The sequence below is a fragment of the Citrus clementina genome, unplaced genomic scaffold, assembly GCF_000493195.1.
Source record: "Citrus clementina cultivar Clemenules unplaced genomic scaffold, Citrus_clementina_v1.0 scaffold_5, whole genome shotgun sequence".
Lineage (NCBI taxonomy): Eukaryota > Viridiplantae > Streptophyta > Magnoliopsida > Sapindales > Rutaceae > Citrus > Citrus x clementina.
This window is the reverse complement of record NW_006262201.1, coordinates 36,436,617-36,459,576: the sequence shown is the minus strand read 5'-3', so window position 1 is coordinate 36,459,576 and position 22,960 is coordinate 36,436,617. Positions and strand designations below refer to the sequence as shown.

Below are 22,960 nucleotides of genomic sequence, written 5' to 3'. Positions count from 1 at the left end.
TTCACACCCTCCCTCCCTCCCTCACCATTATACCAATATGATCGACGACTGGTTCCCCGTTTACTTTATATCAAAAAAAAATTGAGTTGGAAAGCCATCATCATTCCAGTTCCTTTCATCGGTGGACAAAAGGACAAAGTTGGAACATTAATTTGCTTAGCTATAATTGGAAAAATTGTGTAGCCTTTCGCACGACTTATTTCAATTGGTTCGGTCCTCTATTTGCTTTGGTACAAATCCTATTGGCTCTTCAAATTGTCATAAAAAGGTTCGCGAGGGCAAAGTTGAATGAAATTCTCTTCCACATGTCTTGGGTGACAAGAAAACCAAACGCCCAAGTGGCAATGTGGTACTCGACCATTTCTGTATCATTCATTGCCCATTTGTTTGACTCATGACTCATGAATCATGAGTCATCAGTGCCCGAGATTTATTTAGGTTACGTAATTGGAAGTGACGGTAGATGTGGATTGAAATAGGATTATGCAACAGAGAAACGGCTTGCATTGCGAGATTTATTTATTTATTTATTTATCAGCTGAGTCCGGCTCCAGTGTAAACAATACAATCCTAACCGTCTGATCGATCAATGATAATCAAACTCGATCAACACTCAAAACGAATTCTCATTTGATTTCCATTGGCGTGGGTTTCAGAATGTTAAAGATCCCGATCTCGATTGGTGCCGGTCAAAAATATCAAGAGAAAATCGAGCAGAGAGGTTAGGATTCAGTTTAGCTTAAAAGATACTTATAACTAACAAGATCAAAATTAAACTAGTTAATTAACAAAATAATTATATTTAAATCTCAGTTTATATATATATATTTATTTATTTATTTAAAAAAAAAGAATATAATATATAAAAGAAATTTCCTAGTCAGATCCCCTCTCATTCTCGCTCTCTGCTTTTTATTCAGCGCAAGGTGGTGTGTGCACACTCGACTTCATTTTCATGGCGAGCGACAGCCGCCCGTACGGCGCATACACTTTTGTATAACCGTCTGTATCAAACCAGAAAAAAAAAACAAAAAAAAAAAACATTTCTCTCACTCTCTCATTTGCGTACTCAAAACAGAAAAGAGAGAGGGGGGAAAAGTAAAAAAAAAAAAAAAACGAAAGCCAAAATATAAAATATCCTCTTCGTATGTAGTGTTTTGGTTGCTTTCTGACGTTGTTTCGTGTGTGTTTTTGCGTTTCATATTTAGTAACGTGGTAATAGTATTGCTGCTGCTGCTGCTGCTGTTGTTGTTGTTGAGACGATGGATAAGCAAGCCGAAAAGGAGGAAAAGAGAGTGATAAAAGAAAGGATGAGAAGAGAGGAGGATGAGCTTGGGAGGATGTTGAATGAGATAACTCAAAATCAATCTCTGAGTTTTGCTCATCATCAACATCAACATCAACATCAACATCAACATCATAATCTTGTGGGCGGGTCACCTTTTAGTAGAGTGTCTCTGCAATCTACAACAGAGCACTCTTCTCCTTCAAGTTCTTGTTTTTCTAACACTGGGTTTTGTTGCTTCTCTGAGGATGATGCTTCTCCTTTTTCCAAACCAAACAATGTTCTCTATAATGACAGTGTTGAGAATGCTAACAAGTATAAGACACGTGGTGGTGCTGCCACTGATTGTTTTAATGATATGTTGTGGGATGCCAAATCAACTGATTCTTGTTTTCACAGGGGGAATGTTAATGACGCTTTGGACTATGAAACGGGTTTGTGTGAGAATCTTTACAGAATGAATATTGGAGGAGTTGGAGAGGAGCACTTGGATCATAGTGCTAAATTGAAGAGGCTTGATATCGTGGACCCTCTTGGGGTTCGCTTTGGTTTTACTAGTGATGCTTCTTTGGGAGGGAGCGTTGGTGTACCTTATAATGTCGAGAAATATAGTGTATTTGATGGTCTTAACAACGTTGTTTCCGATTATCAAGGATTAAGTTCCTCTCATACTGCCGTTTCGAAGAGTTTTGATGATGAAAGGAAGTCTTTATTGACTGCTTTTGGTGGGCAGTACGGTGAGGGTGACTTGAAGGAGTCTAATTTTGGTCTTTGTCTCAATCATTCTAATGATTTTCGTTTCGGTCCAAGTTATAGTAGTTTAAGGCATCAGTACCTTCAGCAGAGAATGGAACAGGGGAGGAGCTGGAGTAATGCGGGTACTTGGTTACAAAATCCATCTAGAATTAGTAGGTCTTATGTTAATGATGCTTTCGTTGGTGCACAGCAACTTGGATTGGATTCTAACCGAGATATTGGTGTCATGAATCATTTGTTTTCCAGTCAGCTGGTGCAAACTGAGCCTGATTTAGATTTGGACACTCTGTTGTATAACCATTCAATGTTGAAAGGGAGGACTAATGCAATGACAAACAACAGGGTTTCAGAATCTTTCATGCCTGTCAACGGTGCTGGTGCTATAGAGGGTTTTGGTTGTGAAGATAGTTTCATCATACAAGGAAGAAGTATTAATCAAGCTGCCAGCAAAGGACGTGATTCATTGAAGGGTTACAAGCAGAACAATCTCAATGAGATTGTAACAAGAAACCAACCGGTGAAAATTTGTAAACATGATGGTTGTGCTTATGATGGAGTAATTTGTGATAATGGTCAGAGCTTAATGGATATTCGTTGTCCATTGCATTTGCTATCAAGTTCCAGTTCTTTGGCTGATGTCCGCGGTTATATATACTCGATGGCCAAGGATCAAAATGGTTGTCGGTTCTTACAAAGGGTGTTTGATGAGGGAACCTTTCTAGATTTACAAATTATATTTGACGAGGTCATTGATCATATTGTTGAGCTTATGATGGAGCAGTTTGGCAATTACCTTGTGCAGAAGTTGCTTAATGTGTGCACTGAAGAACAAATGACGCGGATTCTGCTAATGGTAACTGAAGAACCAGGACAGCTTGTCAGAGTTTGCTTAAACACATATGGGTAAATCGTTTGTACATGAATTAATAGCTGCACTGCTCATTGATAATTTTCAAATGACTGTTCTTGCAATTTTTTGGTTCTTTCCAAATAAATTGGTGATTTGGTGTTATGATTACCAGCACACGGGTGGTGCAGAAGTTGATTGAGACTCTAAAAACTAGGCAGCAGGTTTCGCTGGTCAAAGCAGCACTCAAACCTGGCTTTCTTGATCTTATTAAGGATCTGAATGGCAATCATGTTTTACAACGCTGCTTGCAATGCCTTAGCAATGAAGATAATGAGGTATAGTTTTTTCTCTACATTTCTTTAGTAAAATTAGAGTTATGTTAATTTCTTAAGATCAAATGTTATTTAATCTCCTTATCTATAGCATTTGATATTTTGGTATGCTATTTCTAAAAAAAAAGACTCTTAGAATTTGGGTGGTCATTCTCATTGACATCTTCCTACATCAATTTGTGATATGAATCTTATGCATTTGCATCAGATCATATCAGTGTCACTCAGAGCATAGAACTAGTATCTTGGTGGCCTATATTGATCTTTTCACCATTCTGCTTCATGCCTGCATTGGAGGCATAAGCGAAATGGTCATTTTTAAGGGTAATCAAACCATCCTTTATATAATTATTGTAACAACCTATGACTGTCAATAAAAAGCCAATCAACTGACGACAAGTTAATCTCATATGTATACTTGGTCAGCAACAGAAATCCTGCTTTACATTGGCCAGGCACAAGGAACTTATTTGATCACTAGCTAGGAATCAACTGATCTTTACGGAAATGTTTACCTCACTTTCAAGTCATATAATGTCATTCTCTATCAGTGGTTTCCAGAGTATTAAGTGCAGTTTCCGTTCCTTGAATGGTTTGACCTTAGCCTGGTACTTCAGGAAGTTTTCCAGTCATGGTTTCTAATCAATGGACCAAAATTACAAATATTTCTTTCTAAATTAATGCCAATTCAATTTTAGAGATGATCATATTATTTCATGCCTCTGTGTTGAAATTTATGACTATCAACCTCCTTTATTAGTTTCTGTCTTTTAGCTTGTCATGTTCTTTCAAGTTTACTTCTTTGCTCCCTCCATCCAATTCCAATATATCATGTTTTTTTGTGTTCTGTTGACATTTTGAGCCTGTTGCCATTATATTAATGTTAGGAATATATCTCGGTTTGACAACCTATCTTGGTACTTTGAAGTTTTCTAATTATTGAACCAACACATTTATGATTATCACTGGGTCAGCGCAGAATGGAAAATCATAAAGAGGCTTGTTCAAATGTTGTCCAAGTTAATAACCTGGGAATCAAGAATTATTCTAATCTGCAACTTTGCTTAGAGTGCAAATTGTTAGTGAATTAGCATCATCTTAAACTGGAACCTTAGAGGTAATGATTATCTTTCGTTTGATTAGCAGATCTCTCCTGCCACTTTGTACGATAGATGGCTTTTGGTATGAGGGTGACTTTGAAATAGCACCAGCAAGTTCTGGTCATCAATTGGTGCTTGTCTCTAGGTGAATAGATATATGCACACGTGCATGGAGATATAGCTTGTACCAAGTGGAATGAAGCAGATATAAACTTGTGTGTATGAGACCATACATGCAGTTGTAGGCCATGGAAGAGAAACTAATGCTTGACCAACTCATTATTTCTTGGAGATTGCCTCATCATGTGGAGTTTCTAATTGCATTTAGAATGGCAGCTAGGCAAATTTGTGACGACTAGATTCCATTTCAAATCTAATCTGATGCTGATGATATTTGTCTTAGATCCAGCTCAGTAATTGATGAACTTAAACTTAACCAAAGAATTTATGTTCCCAGAATATATATGAAAGTAGCATGTATCACCAACACATTCTCCCAAAAATCTTGGGAATAATTTCTGCTTTAAGCAATTTATTAAACCAGTGTAGATTTTGTCTGGACAAATATTTTTAATTAAAATATATCTGCAGGCCCTTCAATAATTTGCCAACAAATATTTGAAACCTGTTTTAACCTTTTTAATAACCTGTCATTGTGTGTTGTAGTTTATTTTTTATGCTGCTGCAAAGTTTTGCGTTGACATAGCTACTCATCAGCATGGCTGTTGTGTATTGCAACGATGCATTGCTCATTCCATTGGGAGACATCGGGATAAGTTGATCACTGAAATTTCCAAGAATGGGCGTCACCTTGCTCAAGATCCTTTTGGGTAATCACTCATGTTCACTAATTCTTCTTTACTCTCAAACTCTTGATAGGATTTGTAATACAAAGTAATGTTTTCTTACCCTGGTATAACTACTTCTTTGATGAATCACATTGTTCTGGTCCTCGATGTTTTCTTTGACTCACCTCAGTGTTTTAATTAAAGCTTAGCTTAATTGAAGAGGCTATTCTTAATAAAAAATATAAATATTTTTATTCCACCAAATAGTTGTCATTTAAATAAGTATGTTTTGGTTCCTAATGGAAAAATCAGGGACAGTTAAATTTTAAAAAATAGATCCTTCTTTTTTTATGACAACTTTTGGCGGTCTCTACCCTTCTATATTTTGTAGGAAGGGCACCCCATCGTTTCATGTAGAGTACATATGAGTTCAAAAGAGAGTTCCGTTTCAGTTAATTCTCAGTTTTTTGAATCATAAAACTCTTATTGATGAATGTCAGCATATTGCCGTGGTTATTAAACGTAGCCTGTAACAAAGTCCCATCCGTTTTTGTTATATTTGCTACCTCAACTTTGACAGACTTTATTATCATCTAGAATACTTTCTTTCTTTTCATGGACTCACTGTTAGAAGGGTGTCTGATGGATGAGTAGCTCACTCTTATTTCGTGTTTACACCAAGAATTTCTTCAGAGCATGGCCTTTCCTTCTTAATTTTTTTTTTTTTGTAAGAGTGAAACTTTTCATGATGAGAACTTAGGCAGTACTATCATGTTAACATTTGTATGCTTATTATTGCTTCCCTAAACATAGCGACTGTTTGAGGTCTCATGATGATATTATGCCATTCCAATTGACAGACAAATTATATTTTTGCCTTTTGCTCACACTCTTGGTCCCATTTTTATCTTCATCTCATCACCCTAAATTAATGAAGCATGCTCATGATCCTTGCTATGTTGGTGAAAAAATGGGCATCTGATTCTTAAGTATATTTGAAAATTCAGAATAAGTTTGACTGAATGGTGCATTTTATGGTTTGGTATATTTTGTTAACTTTCCTTATTCATTTCTCTTCTCCTTTCTGGCCCCAGCATTTGTGGCATCTTAATTTCTCCTTTATTGTCTTCCTCTTGGGCTTGTAGGACATCCTACATCATCTCGATTGATTCATTTACATGTCCTAAGTTAAATCATCTTGTCTGATTCATAATTTAGTCTTAGAAGTGATAGGTTCTAACAGGTATCTGTACCATAATTTTATCTTTTGTCTCTGACTCAGGACCTCTTTTGTTTTTATGTCACAGAAATTATGTTGTACAATATATAATAGAGCTAAAGATCCCTTCTGTCAGCGCCAACTTGCTGTCGCAGTTCAAAGGACATTATGTGCATCTCTCAACACAGAAATTCAGCAGCCACGTGGTTGAAAAATGCCTCAAGCATTTTGGAGAAAGTCGATCTCAAATTGTCCATGAATTGCTTTCTGTGCCTCACTTCGAACAGTTGTTGCAAGATCCATTCGCCAATTATGTAATTCAGTGTGCTTTGTCAGTGACCAAGGTTTGGAGAGAGAGGTCCTCTGGTTTACTTTTCTGCCTTGATAGTATTGTTTAAAATTCCTGAGCAGTCCCTCTTTGTTTTGTTTTCATTTGTCTGAAGCAGGGTCCTCTTCACGCTTCGCTCATTGAAGCCGCTAGACGACATACTAATTTACGCACCAGCCCTTATTGCAAGAGGATCTTCTCGCGTAACATCTCGAAGAAGTGATGTATATTTGTCTGTGGCAAGAAATGTTGTTGTTCTCCTAAAGTTGCTACTCTGTTCACCACTAATAAGAAGTCTTAATCTATCTTGGGCCGTCAGATGCAAGATAGCAGCCATCAGAAGATGCTGCGGATGTCCCATTACTGAGAAATTTTGCAATTCGGGGCTTTTGTGGATGGATCTCCATGAGTTAAAAAGATTGTAAACTGAATGTGTCTTTCTTCCAGTTGTTTATTATGACTCGTGTATGTAATACACTGTTGTCTATGTTGTTGTCTTGAAACTTCGAATGTATGATATTTTATTAGGTTGGAACCGCAGTTTTTGCTTTGGGCCCCCTGTAAATGTGATGCAGGATATCTTTCCTCTCGTTTCTGAAATAGAGTTACTTCAGATGCGGCTTCTGTGGTGAGAAGGAGTATGAGCCTAGTTATAAACATGTCTGTTTATGAAAATGTAGAAATGAGGTGGCAGTCTGAACTTTCTTGATGGATAATTGGACTATGATAGCAACGATCAATGTGAATCCAGTTAATACGACATCAGAATAATCTTTTACTCTTTGCAGGTTTAAATTAGTCTGTCATAGATAGCTTTCTTGATGGATAATCGGATCATAGTTTCAACTTAAACGTTTCAAACTCTGCTGAGAAATTTGCTACAATTTAATGAATCGCAAACTGCAAAGTGGAAAATGGCAGAAGACATTGGAAGTCTCTTCAACTGAGACTCGTAGAAACCATTGCACCTTTCAGAATAATTGAATTGTACATTTGAAATTTTTGGCTCGGGGAATTCACGAAGTAATAATTTCGAACACGTGAATGTCTCATATTTCTAGCATTACAATTAAAATGGCATAACTAATGGAGCAACCACATCCTGCTTTACCAACCATTCAACATGAAAAAATAATTAACAAAAACACTCTTTATAAAGTAGCAGTTTCATAGCAAATGCTGTCACCATCTTATTTATAAGATCATAGATTAAGTTTTTCAACCGGCATAACCAAAAGACTGAAAATAAAACGATCATCACACATGGATAGAGAACACTGCAAACTCCAAGCAACAGCAAACCTAGATAAATAAAACACATATATTGCCTCTCAATCCTTCAAGAAATAGGGAACAACTCAAGCATCCCCATGTCCTAAAAGTGCCAGAAGCATTTTTTCGTAGTCCCCAGAGGTGTCCTTGACAACGGCGCGATCCAGAGGAACACTGTTCCTCCTCTGGTACTCATCTTTTATGACCTTCAAGTCGACCTCGGCCCTTGTGGTGACGACTCTAGTAAGAGCCCCTTCATCTGTTCCCTGTTTGTTAATTGCCAGACGAAGTATCTTCTCAAAATAATGTTCAGGGCGGACTAAGCACTGAACTGTGGCCCTCAGTAGGTCGAGGTACTCATCTTTAGGGTCAGCCTCTAAGTCCTGCAAATTGGATACTAATGCGATTAGTCACAAATAAACCTAAAAGAGATATGGGCTTATCATGTGGTGAAAGCCCTCGTCAAGACCACAAATGTTTTACCAAATAATCTTATTTCATTCTTGCAATGGTTTCCAATTATTCTTTTATTCTATCATAAAAAGTAAAAACAAACTGTTAAAATCAAAATTTTAATTGAAAATGCGAAAAAGAATTTGTGAGGTCAATCAGTTGGCCTCAATTACCACAGAAAAGATACATAGATTAAGTTTTAGAAGAAGATCCGAAGCCAAAAGTTTTAAAAAAGAGGAAAAATAAGGTTTCAGAAAATATCTGGCCAAACATAGCGTTCAAAGACCAAATGGGTACCTGATCAATATCATTCCCATATACATTCTTGTATTGATTCAGAGTCGCATTGATCTGTGCTTTGCTCCTTGTAGCCAAGATCCTGATGAGATCCTCATCATTGTAAGTCTTATTCGAAATCTTCTCATGGAGAATCTTAGCTTCTGATTTTGCAAGTGTAATGTTCACCTCATCACCCTCATATCGGTAGGCAGTCACAAGGGGTAGCAAAAGCTAGTGTACATGAATATACAATGAAGTCAGTCAATCACAATGCTTAAAAAATGATGACTTCATTGAACATGTAATGCAGAAAGACAAATGAGATAAAATGAGAAAACTACGGAAGACTACAAGAATCCTCTGACAAATAAAAAAAAAGCGGGCAATTCCAGAATCCCAAGTTAGACTTTCATATAGTAAGCTACTAAATCATTGTAAGTAACTGATCTCTTTCACATACTGCCTTTCCACATCCAGTTTTCACCCACCAACCAAAGTATCTTTCATTGTGACTCAGAACTAGTTTCAAGCAGTACTGGCATCACTCTGGTCACAAAATTTGTTTTCCAATCAATTGAATCAAGCATTATTAGCACATGAGACTCAAAACAATGAAGCAAAAGAAAAAAATTATTTCTATCAAAACCAAAAGTTTCTACCCATATAAGTTGTTACATTGCAACATCATCTGCTTCAGGGGCATTAGAATTAGATCATCACACACTCAAGCATCAAGTTGCTAATCACAAACCAACCACCATTTAGATGCATATATAAATCAGATATTATTTTGAATATATATGAGATAACTGAAGCGCTTTTTTTTTTTTGTTGGGGGGGGGGGGGGGGGGGGGGAGCATTAATTATAACCAAATTGTAATCATTCCTTTACACAGCTGAGTCACAAAGATTAGAAGCATTTACCTTGCGGAAGTCCCCATTGGTGTGATAACCAACATCCTCTTCAAGGGACTTCTTAAAACGAGCATGATAAGCCTGCCTTGCTTCGAGCAATTGCTTCGAAGACCTGGTGCATGCAATTTCCATAAGAACCTGGTTGCTAGAAGTCCACCTCTTAGTGGCTTCATTAGCCAAAAAGGCATCACGTTCAGCAGGATCAAGAGTCCAGAGCATCACCACCCTCTGCATACGATACATACACAATATCGAAATTTGCCTATAAAAATAACATTTCACACTGATGATACATCTAAGCATTTGAGGGGAAAAAAATAAAATGAAAAACTGACCTCAAAGTCATTAGTGAGTTCCTTATCGAGCGACTTGAGGAGGTCTTCGCCGTAAGTATCAGCATATGTTTGTCGAATCAACTTGCGTTGAGCAGCATTTCTGTGAGCCAGTATCGATATGATCAGTTGCTCGTTTGTTCCCCATCCTGCAAATATAACACCAATAAACCGTTGATCACATCAAGAATCAAGCTACTGTGACCGATCGTGCTACTGACTATTGAGATCGATCGAAAAGTGAGATATGATATGATGTCAAAAACAAGTAAATAATAAATATATTATTTGGCGATGAGATCATCCAAAGAACAGTGCCAGAAGACCGATCCGATGGTTAACAGTGGATATGATCACATGAACATGAATAAAATATATATATATATAAATGGAGAAAGTAGAAAAGAGGAGGGGAGACCTTCAAAGGCTTTTCTGAGCTGCTCACAGTCTTCGGTAACAGATGGAACTTGCGCTGGAACTGTAAGTGTTGACATTGTTTCGTGATCTCCTTGTTCTTCTTTCAGAACTTAACTCAAATCTGATTCTGTGTGCTGCGCAGAATCGAGAACGAGACTCTCTACACAAGAAGGACAGACAGCTGTGCCTCTTGAGGTGAACGTGAATCGCCTGCCTTATATTGTCGGGATATGCCAACTTTTGCCACGTCACTATTCCTAAATTCGGCGTTTCATTTTTTTTTTTTCTTTTTTGAGATTCAACGGGGTGATAATTTTTGTGCGACCCACAATAATCAATAATTGAGGATCATGCAACCACAATTGCCGTTAAGTAATGAATTAGTAGTACTGATTGCGCGCTAATCTCGGAACAATGAGAAACTGTGTATTTCTACATTCTACAAAAGCATTAAGAAAGTTTTGCCACTCCACTCGAATCTAAATTAATCAGAATTCAATGAGATCTTTGAATAGCTGATAGTTTAATATATTAAAACAAAAGTCGAATAATTGAAAACTTTTATTATTATTTTTTTTTAAAACAACAAAATGTTAGGTTTATGACTGATGGGAGCAAATGGTACATGTACATGGCGCCATGATGGCCTTGTACATGACTGACGGAAGGAGAAAATTTATTGGCCTGATAATAGTTTACAAACAATCTGCATGTTTGGCCTACGTTCAGGATTGGCATCCACACATGAAAGGGCCACTTCAATGATGGATTTGAGTTTGTCCTCTACTCCAACTTCAAGCCAAGGTGGCGGAAGCCGAGCGTCAAACATATCGTCAATTGCTTCGTTCATGTTGGCACCTGGTAAAGATGAATCTGAAAGTGAGGAAAGCAAATCTTTTGGATGCTGCCCTTTGATCACTTCCAATGCTAACACTCCAAAGCTATACACATCACATTTTTCTGTTACCTTCATTGTGTAAGCAAGCTCTGCAAATCAAATATATGATCATTATGCACATCCTCGCTCGTTGCAGTTTAATTTATATAATATTACGCAGTTTTGCAATTTCATTAATAATATACCTGGTGCAACGTATCCGTATGTGCCGGCAAGTTCGCTCCAATTGGATGAGTCCGGCTTTAGAAGCTTCGCGGTTCCAAAATCTGAAACGTGGGCCTCGTATTCGAAATCCAGCAACACATTCTTGCTTGATACGTCTCGATGGACAATTGGTGGGCGGCACTCATGGTGCATGTAAGACAAGGCATGGGCCACTCCTTTTATAACATTTACTCTCTTACTCCAATCCATTTCTGTTGCTGTTTCGCTGCTTAGGATTCTGGCCAAGCTGCCCCTCTCCAGGTACTCGTACACTAAAAAAGAATGTCGGGCATGTGAACAAAAGCCGTAAAATTTCACTATATTTCGGTGCCTAACCCCTGTTAATGCCTTTATTTCACTTAGAAACTCTTTTTGATGCGTGGTCTCACCAGTGAAGGAGTGGAGTTTTTTAACTGCTACAGTGTCCCCAGATGGTAGCTCTGCTTTGTAAACACTCCCATATCCACCTCTCCCAATGCAAAAACTCTCATCGAAATTATTTATTGATCTTATTATTTCTTCATACACCAATTTACCTTCATAAGTTAATATTGAAAGCAATGCTTGATTGTTCCTGTTGTTTTCTTCTTGTTCCTGCGAGTCTTTCTTCCTTCTTTGGGAACAAACAAACATTCCAATCAGCCCAATTATAAGTGCAAGTGCCGCTAAAAGAGGGAGCACTGTAAACAGAACTGTCCTCCACTTTCGATGGACGTGTTTGTATGACTTCAAAGCTTTGCAAGGCTGCAATCCGCTAACCTCACCGCACAGCCCTTTGTTCCCTTGTAGTGCTTCTACCGGAGCATGTCGAAATGCTTCGATGCTGGGAATTGGGCCGTCCAACTCATTATAGGATATGTCAATGGACAACAAGCCATGCATATTCTCAAAGTTCGTTGGAATTGACCCAGAGAGGTTGTTATGGGAGAGATTCAGCTTCTCCAAGCTCTCCAAGTTGCAGATTTCAGGTGGTATCTCTCCACTGAGCAAGTTATGACTCAAATCTAGCTCTGACAATTGAACTAGTTTTCCCAATTGAATTGGAATTTCTTGGCTAAACTCATTGCTGCTCATATTCAAATAATGCAATTTCAACAAGTACCCCATATTTCCTGGAATTGATTTGCTAAATCTATTTGCAGACAAGTCAAGGTACCCAAGATCAGTGAGTAAGCCAAGTTCTGGAGGTATACCGCCAGAAAGTTGATTCCCGTTCAGAATCAGATCGTTTAGAGAAGTCAAATTAGCAAGTTCCAGTGGAACCTTACCAACCAAATGATTTGAAGAAAAATCAAGTTCATGTAGTTGGGTTGCGTTTCCAATCTCAGGCGGTATGCCTCCAGTAATATTATTGCCCGCAATCTTTAGTATTCCCAATTGTGGGCAATTCCACCAGTTGGACGACAATTCCCCATAAAATTTGTTGTAACTGAGATCGAAGAGCTTCAGGTTTGGATAGATGCCAAAATCATCAGATATGTTTCCAATGAGTTGGTTTTTCTCAAGACGGACTCTTTCTAGGCTTGTGCAATTTCTTAAGGTTTTGGGTAGCGAGCCTATGAAGTAATTATCATGCACGGAGAAATACTGAAGTGAACCACTCTGACAAATGTTCTGGGGCAGAAAACCAGTGAACTGGTTTCCCCCCACCGAAAGACTAATTAAGTTCATAAAGTTTCCAATTTCCTGTGGAATGTGACCCGAAAGTTGGTTATCATAGAGATGCAAAATCTCTAAGCTACTCAGATTGCTTAAAGAAGAAGGAACGGTGCCTCTGAGTTGGTTCTGGCTCAATGAGAGATCGGTAAGTAACTTCAAATTACCTATCTCTTGGGGAATGGAACCAGAAAGTTGATTGTTGGACAACTCCAACTTAGTTAACTTTCGCAGGTATCCAAAACTAGATGGGATTGGACCTCTTAAATGGTTTTTCTTTAAAAAAAGGTCAACCAGATTGGAGAGATTTCCTATGCTTGAAGGAATGGAACCTGGAAGTGAATTATTATAAAGATACAATCCAACCAAGCTGCTCAAATTGCCAATAGAAACAGGAATTGGACCATCCAAATGGTTGCCGTCCAAGGCAAGATTTTTAAGTGAACTTAAGTGGCCTATTTCTGGAATTGAGCCATTTAGATGATTAACAAACATATGAAGGACCTCTAGATTTGTTAGGAGGCCAATTTCTGATGGTATTTTACCAGAAAAATGATTAGATGACAGGTTAAGGAACTTAAGTTTCGTGAGGTTACCGATTGGAGATGGGATATTTCCGTAAAGTTGATTTGCATTAAGATCAAGATATGAAAGATGGGAGAATAATGAAAATGGGAATTGATCAAGTGTACCTTTTAAACTTGTGCTGGTCAGGTTAATACTAATGATGCGCCCGGCATGATTGCAAGAAATTCCAGACCAAGTACATGGTGTAGTTATGTTGGTGGCATTAACAGGGTCCAGAGTCCATGAAGGAAGTAGAGAATTGTTGTGATTTTGAAGGGTGGCTTTCCATTTGAGAAGACCTCGGGCTGCTTCAATAGAATTGGAAGCAACATTAAGTGAAAAATCTGACAAGATGAATAGAAGGATCAGGGTAACAAGTGAGGATTCTCTCTTTAATGTTGAAAATCCCATTCTGTATTAGTTGTTATGCATAAAGCAGAGTATAATTCAGACTCATATATAGAGTCTCGAGAGAGGTAGGATCCGTCAATCATTCCTCTAAATTAATGCTTGACGAAAGTCTTCCTCCATGGTTCAATCATCAACGCAAGCTTTGTTCTTTTATTGAGAAAGTCAGATGTTCAAACTCTGACCGTCATTTGCCAAAGAAAATGACCTCTATGATCCAATATGATTGGAACTTAAAAAGATGCCGACCCCCTCAGTTCAACCTTACAATTTTGACTGCAATTTAATTCATTTTCATTGCTCAATAGCCATCCTAGTCGTTTGGGATTGAGCTATAGCTAATATTAAAAAAAAATTATAATTATAAAATAAAAATTAATAATATATAATAAATAAAAATTTTAATAAAATTATTAAAGATATAATAAAATTTTCATCATACAAATAAAAAATCATATTAATATATCTTTAAAACTACAGTAATTAGTGTTTAACAAACACTTTAGTACTGTAATTTTTAAAATACAGCTGTTCAACCTCAATCACAAACGCACTCTAAATTCCAAAATTTACTCTCTTAATAGTTCATTCAGCAAGTCCATCTCTATCATGTAATTGAGCCCTTTTAACTCACTCTATCCATGTCCCAATTCGTCAGTCATTCCTGAGAAGTTGCGACAAAAAATAAGGATGGAGAAAATAAAGCAGGCTGTTTGAAAATTGCACTAGCTACGGCCTACGGAGGTACCACAAAAATCTTCTTGGGGCTTGTAGCCGAAATAATGGACCAAATGATAATAAAGCTTGAAAGAATCTCGACTATTTTGATAGTCAATATCTTCCATCATTTGTCCACAAAGTGATAGGAAAATACATGCCATCAAAAGATTAACATAACTAAATAAGCCAATTCGCAAGTTGAAAATGGTATTAAAAAACACATGCACCGAATACCGATGCCTCTGATGTAGGAGGTCATGGGACAAAACCCGGGGGTTTGTTAAACAATTAGACAACTAAATACAGTGTTTTTTAATACTACATTGACCCAGTGACGAATAATTAAGCTTAAAGACATAACAGCAACAGCATCATCTTGCAATCAGCAATACCGAACACAACCATAAAAGTCCCTACATGATCCATCATGAAGAAAGATCGCATTAACTGACATTTATGACAACAATCAAATGCATATTTATGGAAAGATAGAAGAAGAGATCACCATGAGGAATCAGAATAAAAAGATTAAAAGCAAAAACAAAGAGGACAAAAAAATTAAAACGAAGCATGGAAGCTGCCATCAAACCTCTTAAAGGAGGCACCAAGTTTGATAAAGAAATGTGCAAACATCAAAATTGTGCACAGTTATCAGATTTAGCACTGAGTTTTTCGTCGATAACAAGCAAATTTTCAAATATTTCCTCTTCTGGATAGAAGCAGGTACAACTCATTAAATCGAAGAAATCTGCCACATGGCTGCTTCATCATTCCTGCAAAGCAAAGTAAGAATATCACAGTTTGTAAAATTTTTTCCAAACATACCAAGAATGTGTTATTAGACTCACATTGGCAGGCGATCTACGTGGAGATAGACTTCGAGAAACAGATCGCCGACCATCTGGTGAAACACGTTTGAGAGCAGGAGAACGTTCATCAGGGTTGATTTCACCCTTATGAGTCTTACGTGGAGATGGGCTCCTTTTAGAATTGGGACTATGCCGAGGGGGGGAGGCACTTCAAGATGAAGCAATTTTCAATAAGATACCATGTTCAAACATGCAATCAATGATGAGAAAAGTAATAAACAGAAGAAATTTTTAATACCTTTCGTAAGATCGGCTCCTACTGTGGCGCTCTTCATCGTATTTGCCTCTCCCATGGTTTTTGTGACGATCAGGACTGGCACTGCGGCTCCGGCTTCGGCGACGATGATCTCTTTCCTTGCTGCGGTACCTGTCACGATCATATCTATCCCTGCTTCTACTGCGACTTCTCCTCCTGTAATCCCTGTCCCTGTGTTCATCCCTATACCTGAAAATACATTCTTTCAGTCACTGCAGCAAGCAATCACAGCTCTGAGCTGCATTTCTACACTCAATAAAAATAATTATGATTAAATGGTTATGCTGGTGATAAATCAAATAATCATATTCAGTGTTGAGAAAATGTTGGGAAATACTTCATATCATAAGAGAAGTGTTTGTGGAACTTTCAGAAGTGCCACAAAAGAGTGAAGCAGTATATATCACAAACTCATGCTGCACCAACTAGCAGCAATTAAATCATATGGATCAAGATAAGCAACATCATTTTCTGTCATTTATAAAAGAAAATAAAAAATCCACAGACACATGACCCATTACTAAATAAGTAAACAAATGCATGGATATGCCTTTAACACCTTTTTTCCTTTAAGCAATAAACAAAAAGAAAAGAACTTAATTGTCATTAACCATATAACCTTGAAGTTGCTCCACTAATCCCTTGAAGCAAACACTCCCTAAGTTGTCGCCCAAACACAAATGCTGGAAGACAGATGTTTATGAGTACGATGATCTAACTAGGGCAGATTAAAATCTGCCACATTGGTTGTTTGAAATTTAGAGATATGATTTCCTAGAGCAGTGATTAGTGATTACCAGGTAAATACTTTTCAGAGTAAATCAATCACTAAAATCAAGGGGAGAAATTGTTTCAAACGAACAAATCCATCAATGAATTCCATCATGCGTGAGGTAATAGAGAGGAAGAACACCCAAGAATTTGAAGGAACATGGCACCTCTTGTATCCCATCTCGTTTGATCTCATCTAATTACAACTTATAGAAATTTTCTCTCTCCAACAGTTGTTCGAGATAAACATCCTTGGGGGTATATAATACATGCGGTAGGAAGAGTATCCAATCACTTTCTCATCCAACAAATGAGTGAGCCCGCTTTTTCAAATTCATATGCATATTCATACTTAGCAGAAAAATAAACAAAAAAACATAACTTTTAGCAAGTATAGTGACGATTATACCAACAATGATGAACAAACTACAAGTAGTACATTCTAATCGCAATATGATGATGTTAGAAGCAAAAATGTAAACTTTAGTTCCATCCAACTCATTAACTCAACGACAAAACATCCTCCAATATAAGAATAAGAATAAGAATCCAGAGTCCCACTCATTCATTTTCAAAAATGAAGAGAAAAAATCCTCACCTTGGACGAGGACTGCGACTTCTAGACCTGCCTTTTGACTTTGAAGATGATTCCACTATCCTTCCTTGTTGACTGAAAAGAGTAAACAGCAAAATTCAGATAAACAAAAGCCCTGCCACATTGTAAGTACATGGCAATAAACAGCATAAGATAATAGTATAAATAATTTCCTCAAAAAAATAATAATAATAATAAACAACTAGAGAAAAGAAAAGTATGACTCACATTTTCTCTGCATTGGGACCGTACTTGGCGAACTGAACTGTAATTTCTCTTCCATCCACAACTCTCCCTAAAATGAAAAAAATTTAAAAAAAATTAAAAAACCAATACACAAATACAAATTCTTTCTTAAGAATAAACTAGATTTTAGTATTTCATATACGAAATTAAAATTTAAAAATAAACCATCAAGCCTGTCCACAGCCTTTTGCGCCTCATCTGCATACTTGTATCGAACAAAAGCAAAACCTCGCGAATCACCAGTCCTATACCGCCAAAAAAGAGAAAAAAAAATCTTTGTAAAATAAATAAATAGACATACAAACAGTACACAAAAATAAATAAATAAATAACAGAGACGAGACCTTCGGTCGCGAGGGATGAAGACATCGACGACCTTCCCGTACTTTTCGAATAGAGGGAAGAGATCGTCTGCGGTGGTGCCTAGGTTAAGAATAGAATACAATAGAAACGAAATTAGGTTAAATCAGAATCGAATTAACAGGGATAAATGTAAAAACAAAAGGGAAGGGAAGGATAATTACGGAAAGTGATGTTGAGGACGAGGAGAGAGTAAGTGTCTCTGATATCCGGGGGTCCTGATTTGCCGAAGTGCGACATCTTTTTCTTCACTGTACTCACTGAAAACACGCGCTTGTTCGTCTGAGAGAGAGTCCCGAGTCCGACGAAGAGACTGGGGACTAGAGGGCTAGGGTTTATGTTAAGGGACGAATATGCCCTCCCTCTTTTGAATTAATTGCGCTTTTTCTTAAATTAAATCGTTTTCACCTTTTCCCGCCAATTGACTTCCTGCACCGGGATTTTCTTTGTTTAATGTTAAGTTGTTAACCACAAAATTAATATTTTTTTAAGCTCAAGACTAATTAAATCTTACAAATCTTTTGTTCATGTATAATCTGGATTCATAATCATACATTATAAACCATGAGCCCAATAGTATCGGATAAGACTTTGGAGGAACATTTTCAAATTTACCCTGAGTCTAAATTGGCTCTTTTAAGCAAGAATTTTTTCATCAAAAAAAATATATATATATTATCCTAGTCTTTTATCTTAAAAAAATTTATACAAAATTATAAAAGTTGCAACGAAATAAATAAAATAAAAGTATTTATTTATCTTTTATAAATTTTATCCCCATTTTCTTTTACATTTATCATTACTGCCTCTTTATCTTAAATGATATTGTAAGTGCAAGTCATTAATTTGTACACCACCATGCACGTAAGAGAGTATATTTTGTATTGTTAGACACAAACACTTGAGTTTGATTACAACACAAAACTTTAATAAGGAGTTTTAACTTTAGAATTATAAATTTTCACTAAAACAAAACATTTGCTTTAAAGAGCTTGGAAATTGATTAAAGAAACTTTGGATTTAAAGCTATCTTTTAATAATAGCGTACTAGTTGATTGAGAAAGTTACGCGAATTTTTTCAGAGAATGATGATGCATAAAGGACATTAAAAAGGTTATGGCCAAAGCATAAGCGTGGGTGTGAATTTTTCAACAAATTTTGTACTATCACAAACGTTCTTGACCATGCTATGCCACTTTCTATACGGCTCATTCTTGTTCTATGCTGGTTGGATTGCGACAATGATCCTTTTGTGGCTCTTTTCTTGCCTGAAACAAAAGGAATTCTGCTGGATTCTATGCATGCAGTGTGGGAAAAGCGTTGGTACTGGCGCCAGATTGCTAAAGGGCAACTTTAGCTATAATTTTAATATTTCTATCGCAATTCTGGACTTTATTCTCATATTAACCATGAACACAATGAGATTATTTTCGTCACTACACAAGCAAACATTAATCTCTTAAATGAACAAATTAGAAAGAATTTTATTAATAATAAATGGAACAAAAAGCACAAAGTATATTTATTAGAATGTTTGAGATGCTACATATAGAAAGATGAAGTAAGCTTACTACGGATTCCAGACATAATCAGATATCCCATTGGAAGGTCACAAACAAGGTGGGACGACTTGATCCAGGAAATTACAATATTATTATTATCTGCACAAGAGATTACACACTTTCTGCATTGTTGGTCTACAATCTGGATTTGCATCTAAGCACAAAAATGCTACCGCTATCATGGATTTCAGTTTTTCCTCAACTTCACCCAAAGGTGGTGGAAGGCGTGAGTCTATCAAATCATTAACCACTATATTCATGTTGGCAGCTGGAGCTGGTAGAGATAGAAGCAAGGAAAGAAAGTGTCCTGGATGCTTCCCTTCAATCACTTCCAGTACTAACACTCCAAAGTTAAACACGTCGCATTTTTCATTTGCCCTCATTGTGTAAGCAAGCTCTGGAGAGGGAAACGTAAACGTGGTTAAATATCATCATTAATCCATTATCCATGAACAGAATGAAGTTTATTATGAATAAATTTATATTTACATACCTGGTGCAATGTATCCACATGTGCCGGCAAGTTCACTCCAGTTAGATGAGTCTGGTTTGAGAAACTTGGCAGTTCCAAAGTCCGAAACATGAGCTTTGTATTCCAGATCCAGCAGCACTTTCTTGCTTGATATGTCTCGATGGAGAATTGGTGGGAAGCAATCATGGTGCATGTAAGACAAGGCATTAGCCACACCTTTAATAACATTCACTCTCTTACTCCAGTCTAATTCTGCTGCTGTTGCTTCATTGCTCAAGATTGTGGCCAAGCTGCCCCTTTCAAGATACTCATAGACTAAAAATAAGTGCTGTGTATGTGAACAAAAACCATAGAATTTCACAATATTTCGATGTCTTATCTCTGTTATTTCGCTGACAAAACCTTTTTGATTTATCCCTATCTCTCCAGTAGGTAGGGAGTGGAGTTTCTTAACTGCTCTAGTATCTCCTGATGTTAACTCTGCTTTGTAGACAGTCCCACATCCACCTGTCCCATGCAATACCTGTCATCAAAATCCTTTGTCGCTTTTATGATTTCTTCATACACACCATTTTTCCTTCAAAAGTTGAAGCTGAAAGCAACTCTTGATTGTTCACATCGTTTTGCCCTTCTTGAGAATCTGTACGCTTCCTTCTTCGAAAATTAAAACACATTCCAATCAACACAAGTGAAAGCAAAAATGCTCCCGAAAGAAGGGGCACAATTACAAACAAGAAAGTCATGTGCTTTCCTGAGTCACCTTTGTTTGAGGTGAGAGCTTCGCAAGGTGGCAGTCCAGTAACATCACCACACAATTCTTTATTCCCCTGAAATGCTTCAATGGTAGCATTTTGAAATGCTTTGCTGTGGGGAATCGACCCCTGCAACTCGTTATAGGATACATCAATGCTTGACAAGCCATGCATTCTTCTAAAACAGCTTGGAATGGGACCGGAGAGTTTATTCTGCAAGAGATTCATGTACTCCAAGCTTTCCAAATTACAGATTTCAGATGGTATATTTCCTCCAAGCGAGTTATGACTCAAATCGAGCTTCGATAATTGAACTAACTTCCCAATCTGAATTGAAATTTCTTGACTAAATTGATTGTTGCTCAAATTCAAATGATGCAACTTTCTCAATTCCCCTAGATTTTTTGGAATTAACTTGCTTAGTCTATTTGCAGATAAGTCAAGGTACCCAAGTTCGGCGAGTAAGCCAAGTTCCAAAGGTATGTCACCGGAAAGTTGATTGCCATTCAGAGTCAAACTGGTGAGTGAAGTCAACTTTCCAAGCTGCTTTGGTATTTGCCCAACCAAACGATTTGAAGAAAAATCAAGTTTATGTAGTTGGGTCATATTCCCAATCTCCGAAGGTATGGTTCCTGAGATTTCATTCCCTCCCATATTCAATGTGGCCAACTGCGGGCACTTTATCCAATTGGATGAGATTTCGCCAAAAAAATTATTATTGCTGAGATCTAAGAGCTCCAGATCTGGATAGATGCCAAATACTTCAGATATATTTCCAGTGAGTTGGTTACGTTCAAGGCGGAGGCTGTACAAACTTGTGCAATTTTGCAAGCTTCGAGGGATTGGACCAACGAAATTGTTGTTGCGAACAGAAAAGTGTGTTAGTGATCCACTTTGGCAAACATTTTGAGGCAGATAAGCTGTGAACTGGTTTTCAAACAATAAAAATTTATTCAATTTTTTCATATTTTCAATTTCTTGGGGAATTGAACCGGAGAGCTCCTTTTCGCGGAGGGCAAAAAATTTTAAGTTGCTCAGATTACCCAAGCAGTGAGGAATGGAACCATTGAGCTTATTCACACTCAGACTTAACTGAGAAAGTGATTTCAATCTTCCTAACTCCTCAGGAATAGAACCATAAAGCATGTTTTCACGAATGTACAACCCCCTTATGTTACTCAAATTGCCCAGGGAAGGAGGAATGAAGCCACTGAGTTGAGTTTTACTCAACCATAAATGGGAAAGAGATTTTAGATTTCCTATTTCTTTAGGAATGGAACCAGAAAGCTTGTTAATGTTGTGTACGTGCAAATGTTTTAAGCTACTTAAATTACCAAAGGAAGAAGGAAGAGAACCATTGAGTTGATTGTGGCTCAAGTATAGATAGAGAAGAGATTTAAAGCTGCCTAGTTTTGGAGGAATATAACCTGAAAGCCGATTATCATGAAGGTACAAAAATTTTAAATTACTCAAATTATCAACAATAGGAGGAATTGAACCACTGAGTTGATTTTTGTTCAATCCTAAATAAGAAAGAGACCTCAAATTTCCAATTTCGCTGGGGAATAGAACCAACAATTCGATTATTATTTAAATAAACAAATGTGAGATTTTTGAGACCTCCTAATGATCTTGGAATCACCCGGAGAAGTTATTCGTATGTAAGCTTAAGCTAACGGGAGATTCCAGATTTCCTAGATCTTGCGGAATGGAACCAGAATGCTGATTATTGAACATGCACAGTTAACTTTCTCAGGTTTTGGAAACTGGGAGGGATTAGACCGGTTAGATAGTTGTTATCTAAGCGAAGTTCAACCGGGCTAATAAGGTATCCCCAATTTGGAGGAATTTGACCGGAAAGTGAATTATTAGAAAGAGACAATTGAACCAAGTTGCTCAAATTACCCAGAGAAGCAGGAATTGAACCGTTTAGCCGGTTATAGGACAAGGCAAGCTCGTTAAGAGAAGTTAATTCACCTAATTCTTCAGGAATTAAGCCATTTAACTGATTGACAGAAAGGCGAAGAACAACAAGATTTGTTAGAATGCCAATTTGTGGTGGAATTATCCCGGAAAACTGATTAGTTGAAAAATCTAGGTGCTTCAGTTTGGAAAGGTGACTGATCTGAGTTGGGATAGTGCCAAAGAGTTGATTCACGCTAAGATCAAGATATGCGAGCTGGGGAAATAACAAGAATGGAAATTCTTGAAGCGTACCTTTTAAATTTGACCCGGTCAGGTTAATGCTAACAACGCTTCCGGCATGGTTGCATGAAATTCCTGACCAAGCACATGGGC

The 22,960-nt window shown here is 37.3% G+C and overlaps 5 protein-coding genes and 1 pseudogene across 7 annotated transcripts; 1 reads left to right on the top strand and 5 right to left on the bottom strand.

Moving 5' to 3' along the window:
• The first annotated feature begins 578 nt into the window (after window positions 1-578).
• Window positions 579-7,208, top strand: LOC18040786 (putative pumilio homolog 7, chloroplastic). The gene is made up of 6 exons (XM_006433938.2): window positions 579-721; window positions 921-2,944; window positions 3,064-3,226; window positions 4,990-5,153; window positions 6,419-6,674; window positions 6,777-7,208. The coding sequence occupies exons 2-6, from the start codon at window positions 1,263-1,265 to the stop codon at window positions 6,879-6,881; spliced, it is 2,370 nt and encodes a 789-aa protein (XP_006434001.1). The 5' UTR covers window positions 579-721; window positions 921-1,262; the 3' UTR covers window positions 6,882-7,208.
• A 582-nt stretch (window positions 7,209-7,790) lies between these two features.
• Window positions 7,791-10,540, bottom strand: LOC18040785 (annexin D1). Its single transcript, XM_006433937.2, has 5 exons — window positions 10,328-10,540; window positions 9,913-10,058; window positions 9,587-9,805; window positions 8,681-8,893; window positions 7,791-8,313 (listed from the first exon to the last, which is right to left on the bottom strand). Exons 1-5 carry the CDS (start codon window positions 10,401-10,403, stop codon window positions 8,017-8,019), a joined length of 951 nt encoding a protein of 316 aa, XP_006434000.1. The 5' UTR covers window positions 10,404-10,540; the 3' UTR covers window positions 7,791-8,016.
• Window positions 10,541-10,931: 391 nt separating this feature from the next.
• LOC18041527 (MDIS1-interacting receptor like kinase 2) lies at window positions 10,932-12,663 on the bottom strand. The gene is made up of 2 exons (XM_006433936.2): window positions 11,410-12,663; window positions 10,932-11,313 (listed from the first exon to the last, which is right to left on the bottom strand). The coding sequence occupies exons 1-2, from the start codon at window positions 12,533-12,535 to the stop codon at window positions 11,003-11,005; spliced, it is 1,437 nt and encodes a 478-aa protein (XP_006433999.2). The 5' UTR covers window positions 12,536-12,663; the 3' UTR covers window positions 10,932-11,002.
• On the bottom strand, window positions 12,555-14,062 carry LOC112098197 (MDIS1-interacting receptor like kinase 2-like). The gene is made up of 2 exons (XM_024183842.1): window positions 12,701-14,062; window positions 12,555-12,560 (listed from the first exon to the last, which is right to left on the bottom strand). The coding sequence occupies exons 1-2, from the start codon at window positions 14,060-14,062 to the stop codon at window positions 12,555-12,557; spliced, it is 1,368 nt and encodes a 455-aa protein (XP_024039610.1).
• Window positions 14,063-15,018: 956 nt separating this feature from the next.
• On the bottom strand, window positions 15,019-18,248 carry LOC18041526 (serine/arginine-rich splicing factor SC35). 3 transcript variants are annotated; one of them, XR_002905385.1, is made up of 9 exons: window positions 18,041-18,247; window positions 17,861-17,939; window positions 17,682-17,761; window positions 17,499-17,565; window positions 17,274-17,345; window positions 15,887-16,093; window positions 15,628-15,796; window positions 15,369-15,552; window positions 15,019-15,192 (listed from the first exon to the last, which is right to left on the bottom strand). XR_002905385.1 is itself a non-coding variant. In XM_024184238.1 (8 exons), the coding sequence occupies exons 1-8, from the start codon at window positions 18,114-18,116 to the stop codon at window positions 15,547-15,549; spliced, it is 735 nt and encodes a 244-aa protein (XP_024040006.1). In that variant the 5' UTR covers window positions 18,117-18,248; the 3' UTR covers window positions 15,358-15,546. The 3 variants fall into 3 exon arrangements, 2 of the variants coding, with proteins under 2 accessions (XP_024040006.1, XP_006433997.1); XM_024184238.1 differs by lacking the exon at window positions 15,019-15,192 and having other exon boundaries at window positions 15,358-15,552; window positions 15,628-15,775; window positions 18,041-18,248; XM_006433934.2 differs by lacking the exon at window positions 15,019-15,192 and having other exon boundaries at window positions 15,358-15,552.
• Window positions 18,249-19,376: 1,128 nt separating this feature from the next.
• On the bottom strand, window positions 19,377-21,818 carry LOC18041711 (annotated as a pseudogene).
• Between the last annotated feature and the right edge of the window lie 1,142 nt (window positions 21,819-22,960).

Excerpts from the sequence above, each read along its gene's own strand:
- LOC18040786 (XM_006433938.2), top strand. The coding sequence starts at position 1,263 with ATGGATAAGCAAGCCGAAAAGGAGGAAAAGAGAGTGATAAAAGAAAGG. Across the intron at positions 2,945-3,063 it reads GTTTGCTTAAACACATATGG|CACACGGGTGGTGCAGAAGT; the intron begins GTAAATCGTTTG and ends TATGATTACCAG. Across the intron at positions 5,154-6,418 it reads CTTGCTCAAGATCCTTTTGG|AAATTATGTTGTACAATATA; the intron begins GTAATCACTCAT and ends TTTATGTCACAG.
- LOC18040785 (XM_006433937.2), bottom strand. The coding sequence starts at position 10,403 with ATGTCAACACTTACAGTTCCAGCGCAAGTTCCATCTGTTACCGAAGAC. Across the intron at positions 9,806-9,912 it reads AACTCACTAATGACTTTGAG|AGGGTGGTGATGCTCTGGAC; the intron begins GTCAGTTTTTCA and ends TATCGTATGCAG. Across the intron at positions 8,314-8,680 it reads ATGGGAATGATATTGATCAG|GACTTAGAGGCTGACCCTAA; the intron begins GTACCCATTTGG and ends TCCAATTTGCAG.
- LOC18041527 (XM_006433936.2), bottom strand. The coding sequence starts at position 12,535 with ATGGGGTACTTGTTGAAATTGCATTATTTGAATATGAGCAGCAATGAG. Across the intron at positions 11,314-11,409 it reads ATACGGATACGTTGCACCAG|AGCTTGCTTACACAATGAAG; the intron begins GTATATTATTAA and ends TTTGATTTGCAG.
- LOC112098197 (XM_024183842.1), bottom strand. The coding sequence starts at position 14,062 with ATGGGATTTTCAACATTAAAGAGAGAATCCTCACTTGTTACCCTGATC.
- LOC18041526 (XM_006433934.2), bottom strand. The coding sequence starts at position 18,116 with ATGTCGCACTTCGGCAAATCAGGACCCCCGGATATCAGAGACACTTAC. Across the intron at positions 17,940-18,040 it reads CGTCCTCAACATCACTTTCC|GCACCACCGCAGACGATCTC; the intron begins GTAATTATCCTT and ends TTCTTAACCTAG. Across the intron at positions 16,094-17,273 it reads AGTCGCAGTCCTCGTCCAAG|GTATAGGGATGAACACAGGG; the intron begins GTGAGGATTTTT and ends ATGTATTTTCAG.